Source organism: Borostomias antarcticus (assembly GCF_949987555.1).
Source record: "Borostomias antarcticus genome assembly, chromosome: 14".
NCBI classification, from domain to species: domain Eukaryota; kingdom Metazoa; phylum Chordata; class Actinopteri; order Stomiiformes; family Stomiidae; genus Borostomias; species Borostomias antarcticus.
Window position 1 is genome coordinate 24,248,410 of NC_140247.1, and position 7,500 is coordinate 24,255,909.

The window sequence follows — 7,500 nt, forward strand, 5'->3', positions numbered from 1 at the left end:
GGGAGGAGGAGAGAGAGGAGGATGAGAGAGGAGGAGAGAGAGAGGGATGGGGAGGGAGGAGGAGAGAGAGGAGGATGAGGAGAGTAGAGGAGAGAGAGGGGGATCAGGAGGGAGGAGAGAGAGGGGGATGAGAAGGGAGGGAAGAGAATAAGGGAACGACAGTTTGTTAGAATTTGCCTTTTCAAACGAAACAATTATCAACCGGTTAGGCCAGCTGGAGACGTGTGTGCGTGTTCCAGCTACGTCCGTACCTTGATCTGGACGCCAACTTTCTCATAAGACTTGATGAGTCGGTTGTTGTGGTACATCATGATGCCGTACTGGTCTTTGTTCTTAGCGTTGAACCCGAACGTGACCTTCACCCTCTCTTTCTGACAAAAACACCTGTCAAGGTCCACGACTTAAAGGACTTGATAGATATCAGATATGCCTTATTTACCTACATTCTTCACATTACTTGGTTGTATTTTGTCAACCACCATCGCCACAAGGAGGATCAATCAATTTCTTAATCAATAAAATATATAGATATTTTTTATATTAAAATATATCAAGAATTCATGATAAGAAAAGTAAGCAACTCAAGTGAAGGATACGTTGAATTGGGGTTTGTAAACGTCATTCTCGATGTGTGACAGACTCTTGGCCACCAGCTTAGTGGGAACCTTCTTCTGCCTCAGGATGATCTGGGTACGAGGCTTCAGGTACAGGATGCTGAGATATGCCTGAGAGAGAGAGAGGGGGGGGGAGGAGAGACAGGGAGAGACAGAGACAGGGAGAGAGAAGATAGAGACAGGGAGAGATAGAGAGAGACAGGGAGAGAGATACAGAGAGGGAGAGAGAGAGAGGGAGGAAGAGAGACAGGGAGAGAGAGAGAGAGACAGGGAGAGATAGAGACAGGGAGAGATACAGAGAGGGAGAGAGAGAGAGAGGGAGGGAGAGAGACAGGGAGAGAGAGAGAGAGAGAGAGAGAGAGGGGGGTGGGGTTGGAACATCACTATCCTTATCCATTGTCTCTCCATCTCTCTCTTTCTCTCTCTGTCAGAATTAGAGCATCTCCCCATCTTTCCACCACTCCTTCTCCCATTAAATCTATACTAAAAATATCTAAAACTCTATCTCTCCGCCTTTATCTCTCTCTCTCTGAGAATGAAAGCATCCCTTCTTCATCCCTCCATTTTCCCATCATTCACACTTAGGCTGCATGCACACTATGGGTATTTTTAAAATATGGATTTCGGCAGCTTATTTTCCATTCACAGCTATGGGAACAGATCAGAATGCAGGCGGATATTGAAATGCGCTGCACATTTGCGCTGAGCACTGGCCAGAGAGGATTCCTGAAGTTGAAAATAGTTCAACTTTTTGAGAAATCCACAATGGTAAATGGACTACACTTATATAGCGCTTTTCCACCTTAGCGGCACTCAAAGCGCTTTACAATGGCCTCTCATTCACTTATTCACACACACACTCACACACCAATGGTGGTAGCTGCCATGCAAGGTGCTAACCTGCTCATTGGGAGCAATTTGGGGTTAGGTGTCTTGCTCAAGGACACTTCGACATGTAGACAGTCGGAGCTGGGATTCGAACCACTGACCCTTCGATCACTGAACGACCCGCTCTACCAACTGAGCTACAGCCGCCCCACTATGACGTGGAGCGTATTTTTATCAGACAACCAATCATGACGGAGGTGTGATAGCAGCGCGGAGGATATCGTGAACCCACAATCCAGTCCCACCAACTCTCTCCTCTTCAGCCTCTAAATAGGCTACAGCCAGAGCAATCTTTCTACTTTTTGACGTGACAGTAAAAGCCAAAAAGTTGCGAAGTGCAAGTAAATAATAAGATAAATAAATAAGATAAAATGTCAAGTACAATATATTGAACTTGGGTAGAGTCAAGAATGTTGTTATGGAAACGAAATACACTTCCTGCGAGCCGCATCTCTTTTTCAACACAAACATAACTTATCCGCTACATAAAATATCCGCAGTGTGCACACAGCCTTACAACTAAACATCCAATGGAGTCATGCTGTTTAATGTAATCTAATATTAGTGTTGTCTCTCCATCTCTATCTCTCCATCTGTTTCTCCCCATCCCTCCACCCCTCCATGGCCTCATCCCTCCATCTCTCACTCTGAGAGAGGAGTCCATCTCTGGGCTGTTCTGGTCACTTCTCTGAGGTCCAGGGAAGTTCTTCCTGCCCTGCTTCACGTCCTCAGACTGCACCTCCGGCATCCGGATATCAAACTGGTCCGTCTCAAAGTCCAGCTCTGGCTTTCCATCTTTGTTCCTGCTCCAGGTGGAAGAGGAGGATGTCAGTTGTTATTATGATGTCAGTTGTTACTATGATGTCAGTTGTTACTATGACGTAAGTTGTTATTATGTCAGTTGTTACTATGATGTAAGTTGTTATTATGATGTCAGTTGTTACTATGACGTAAGTTGTTATTATGATGTCAGTTGTTACTATGACGTAAGTTCTTATTATGATGTCAGTTGTTACTATGATGTAAGTTGTTATTATGATGTCAGTTGTTACTATGACGTAAGTTGTTATTATGATGTCAGTTGTTACTATGACGTAAGTTGTTATTATGATGTCAGTTGTTACTATGACGTAAGTTGTTATTATGATGTCAGTTGTTACTATGACGTAAGTTGTTATTATGATGTCAGTTGTTACTATGACGTAAGTTGTTATTATGATGCCAGTTGTTATTATGACGTAAGTTGTTATTATGATGTCAGTTGTTACTATGACGTAAGTTGTTATTATGATGTCAGTTGTTACTATGACGTAAGTTGTTATTATGATGTCAGTTGTTACTATGACGTAAGTTGTTATTATGATGCCAGTTGTTATTATGACGTAAGTTGTTATTATGATGTCAGTTGTTACTATGACGTAAGTTGTTATTATGATGTCAGTTGTTACTATGACGTAAGTTGTTATTATGATGTCAGTTGTTATTGTGATGTCAGTTGTTATTATGGAATGTTATAGGGCTCTTGTTAATGGAAAACTATATATTTAACACATTATGAAGGAACGGATCACAAAAAAGAGCCCAGTAAAGGGAAAATGCATGTTTAGCCCTGTTTTAAGGTTACTTATGATCATATACAATGGTTCAGATCAAAACGTTGACAAAACTAGCACTTTTGAGAAAGTCTGATAATTGCTCTACCAGAGACTTCCCCTCTTGGGGGGGTGGAGGGGGTGGATCCTCGCTGGTGAGTGCTAGTGGGGAGGGGGGGGGGGTGAGAGACTTCCCCTCTTGGGGGGGTGGAGGGGGTGGATCCTCACTGGTGAGTGCTAGTGGGGAGGGGGGGGGGAGTGAGAGACTTCCCCTCTTGGGGGGGTGGATCCTCACTGGTGAGTGCTAGTGGGAGGGGGGGAGTGAGAGTCTCCCCCTCTTGGGGGGGTGGATCCTCACTGGTGAGTGCTAGTGGGAGGGGGGGAGTGAGAGTCTCCCCCTCTTGGGGGGGTGGATCCTCACTGGTGAGTGCTAGCGGGAGGGGGGGAGTGAGAGACTTCCCCTCTTGGGGGGGGTGGAGGGGGTGGATCCTCGCTGGTGAGTGCTAGTGGGGGGGGGGGGGGGGGGGAGTGAGAGACTTCCCCTCTTGGGGGGGTGGAGGGGGTGGATCCTCGCTGGTGAGTGCTAGTGGGAAGGGGGGGGGGAGTGAGAGACTTCCCCTCTTGCAGTAGCTCATCAATTTGGCTGAGCTTCAGTGTGGCAGCTTTGATGAGCCCTTGATTGGTGAGCGTGGTGGAGGAGGGGCGGAGCATCGTTGAGTTGTTGTCGGTGGGGGGTGGTGTGAAGATTCTTCTTCCTGGCGCGGGTGTCTCCCATAATCAGAGCCTTGTTGAAGCAGCAGCTCTTCAAGGTTTCTGCCATGTGTCTTCCTTCTGTTTTGGTATTTCTTGTCTCTTGTCCTTGACCATGGCAGAGGGAGCAGATGGATGACGCAGAGAATAGAACAGATTGGAGATAAATAGTTTTACTCCTGACCTGTTAAGGCAGAGTCCATTTCTCTGAAAAAGATGGTATCGTTCCCCAAAAAATGGAAAATTGTCAATGTAGCGCACTGAGTGAGTGGTACAGGCAGTTGAGAGCCATGTGTTCAGTGCCAACAGTCTGCTGAATCTCTCAACCCCTCTTCTGACTGGTGGTAGAGGGCCGCTGATAAACACCTCCGCTTTCAGAGAGCTGACTGTGTTCAGCAGATCAATAAAGTCTCGTTTAAGAACGTCCGACTGCTGTTGTGCAACATCATTTGTCCCCATGTGCACGATGATGTTTTCCACAGTTGGATCTGTAGCCCCGATATGTAAGATTTTTTCTGTCATGTTAGCAACCATATCCTTGGGAAAGCCGAGTATTCTGGTGTTTTCACTGCACATGCTTCTCTTTTACAGTAAAGTCACCCACAATCAGAGTTTGGGCCCAGTCGTTAACTTTGCCTGTAGCCTTACTACTTTCTGATTTACTCTCAGTCCTTACCCTGCTGTGTGAGGAGATGTGATCCAGGTCATCAGACGGAGATGGAGGATCCTGCAGCAGTGGGGCAAATTTGTTCTCCAGTTGTATAGTTGATTGTCAGGGAGATCTGTTTCTTGTTCTCCCTTTTGGGGCAGTCCACGGCGGTGTCCTTCTAGGGACAGGGGTTGAAGAGGCACTCTGCCTGGATGATAATGCAGGCCAGTCAGTCGCATAGTTCTCCAGGGACGGGTCTCTGCCTTGTTCTCCCATTTCCCTGGGAGGTGAATTTCTCTTAGGCTTTGCACCAAGAGAGTTCCAGGGAGGGTTTGTAGGTTTAGTGCCCAGTACACGGCTCTCCTGTTTCTTGGTAGTCTCCTTGGTGCTAATTAGCGTTGTGTTAGCATGCTCTTGTCCATTGTTTTGAATCCATGGTAAGGTGGTGTCGTTCCCAGTTAGTCCATTGACTTCCACACTCATCTCTAAATGGTTCATTTTTGTTTCCAGCACTGTAATCTTCTGCAGAAGTTTGTGGAAGTCATCTGCAGTGAAAGGGGGCATCTTGCTGCCGTGCTCACTTTATCGTGAGGAGGTGATAAAAACGTTGAAATATGGCAACTAAATCTTCAAAAAAATTACAGTCCCCCTGATTTAAAGTATCCAGGAGCCACTTCTCACAGTTTCTTCCGGAAGAAAAGCAACAATATCAGCAGAAAAATGCAGAAAATGCAAACAAAGGCGAGAGCAAGCGGCAGAAGCGTCTGCACTGTCCGAAAGCAGGAAGCAACCTGGCGGTTCATATGCCGAAGATAGTTACTGACATGAGGTCTGATCACGGCACAAATCTAGTTGGTGCTGGGAGTTGTGAGAGGCGTGGAAGGACATCAGTCGCAGCCAGATTGAAAGCAAACTCTTGTAGGATGGCATCAGGTGGACATTCAATCCCTGCTCAGGTGCTCTCCATGGAGGGGTATGGGAGCGCATGGTAGGACTCAAAAAGGTCCTCAGTTCTATTCTGAGGCAGCAAAACCTTGATGACGAGGGCCGACAGACCGCGTTTGAGGCGGAAGCCATTCTTAATGACCGCCCCACATCTGCAGTGTCCTCTGACCCCAACGACCCAGAGCCTCTCATGCCAAACCATCTGCTGCTTATGAATGGAAAACCAATCATGACGCCTGTTCTTTTTTCCAGCAGGATGATACAAACTCAAGGAAGAGGTGGAAACAAGTTCAATACCTCGCGGACCTGTTCTGGAAACGGTGGCTCCAGGAATACCTCCCACTCATGCAGGAGATGTAGCGCTAGCAGAGGATGATACAGCACCCTGCAACTCATGGCAACTTGGACGGGTGACTGAAACATTGCCCGACTCAAAATGACTAGTTTGTCGTGTTCGTCTAAAGACTAAGGCCAGTATAATCGAGCGACCAATCACCAAGCTGTGTCTGTTGCAGGAGACCTACGCAGACACATAACATGGATTTATACTTATGGACACGTCTCAGAGACCATGACATTATGGACATGTCTCAGAGACTATGACAATAGATACGCTCACAAGCAAGTCTAAGAACTGTCACCAGCAGACCTCCCTTAGTCCGATAGATACCCCTGTGTCTTCTGTGGATGTCGTAGCATTTAGTTAACACACACACAAACACACAGACATACACAAGCCCACTTCCGGCTTTAGACCTGGGCCATAGCAAACACACACCAGTATTTGCCATGTCTCTCCTATGATGTTTTTAGCTTCTCTTACTCTGAAAATGTAATTTAATGTAATGTATTGCTTTATAAATGTTCTTAGCTGGTAGACACACATACTCCAGGAGCTTGCTCGATCGTCTCGTTGAGAGAGGTCAGGGAAGAATGTTTACAGCTCACTTATCTGGCCCCTGGGTGATTACTGTTTTTTTGCTTCCCTCTGGAAGATGTAGGGGTGGGTCGTATGCCCACCTCCCTTGTTCTCTGTAAAGCGCATTGTGTTGCCTCTGGGTATGAAATGCGCTATACAAATAAAGCTTTGATTGATTGATTGATTGAAGAATGGAACTGTTTGTTGGGACCTCCGACTCACGCAAAGTACGATCCGATACGATATGATATAGCCTACTTTATTGCCCCCTTAGGGAAATTAGTCTTGGACTCAATACTGCGCATACATAGTATACATATCTACTTAGACATAGACATATACATAGATCGCCTCTATACAGAAACAGAAAACACATATCACACATACCACATATTGCAGATAATACATATATTGCAATATTATTAGATTTATTAAGTAGCCTCTACTGTAGGTGTTTCATGTGTGTGTCTGTGTGTGAATGTGTCTGTGTGTGTGCGTCTGTGTGTGTGCGTGTCTGTGTGTGTGTGAGTGTGTGTGTGTGAGTTGGCTGCCTTTCATCTTTCATCAAAGGCTCATAACTCACCTCTTCAAGAAGAACCACCAGGATCATCCCTCTTAAGCACCTATTCTATTTATGTTTTGCTACTCTTTGCCTTCAGCACTAGATTATGCTCTTAGTCACTTGTTTAGAAAGGAGATGCACTTGTGAGTTCTAGCGAGTAGTAGTACACTGACTACCTTACCTGTACGTTAAACGCAATTATTGGAACAATTGTAAGTCGCTTTGGATAAAAGCATCTGCTAAATGACTGTAATGTACAGAAATGTAATGCAATGTTAGTGTGTGTGTGTGTGTGTGTATGTGCGTGTGTGTGTGTATGTTTGTGTGCATGCGTGCATGTGTGTGTGCGCGCGTGTGTGTGTGCTGACCTCCGTATGTTCCAGATGAGTATCTTGGTGCCCTTTTTGGCGGGAATGGTGTCAAAGTGTTCCAGGAGCTGCTCCTGTGTGGTGAGCAGCGAGTGTTCCAGGATGGCCTTGAGACTGGCCTCCGAGTCCTCCGTCACCACCAGGGCCTGTGGGACGCCGTCAAGGAGCACACACACACTCACACCCGGGCAGACGCATGGACAGCCATATGCA

At 46.1% G+C, this 7,500-nt stretch overlaps 1 protein-coding gene across 1 annotated transcript in view; it reads right to left on the bottom strand.

Moving 5' to 3' along the window:
* The window catches only part of LOC311317584 (MORC family CW-type zinc finger protein 3), a 21,177-nt gene that overhangs the window by 10,351 nt on the left and 3,326 nt on the right, over positions 1 to 7,500 (bottom strand). The window contains exons 5-8 of the mRNA XM_084448658.1: positions 7,288 to 7,433; positions 2,149 to 2,305; positions 597 to 725; positions 252 to 371 (exon numbers count right to left, since the gene is read on the bottom strand). Of these exons, the coding sequence (XP_084304784.1) occupies positions 252 to 371; positions 597 to 725; positions 2,149 to 2,305; positions 7,288 to 7,433 (552 nt within the window). The remainder of the gene's footprint in view (positions 1 to 251; positions 372 to 596; positions 726 to 2,148; positions 2,306 to 7,287; positions 7,434 to 7,500) is intronic.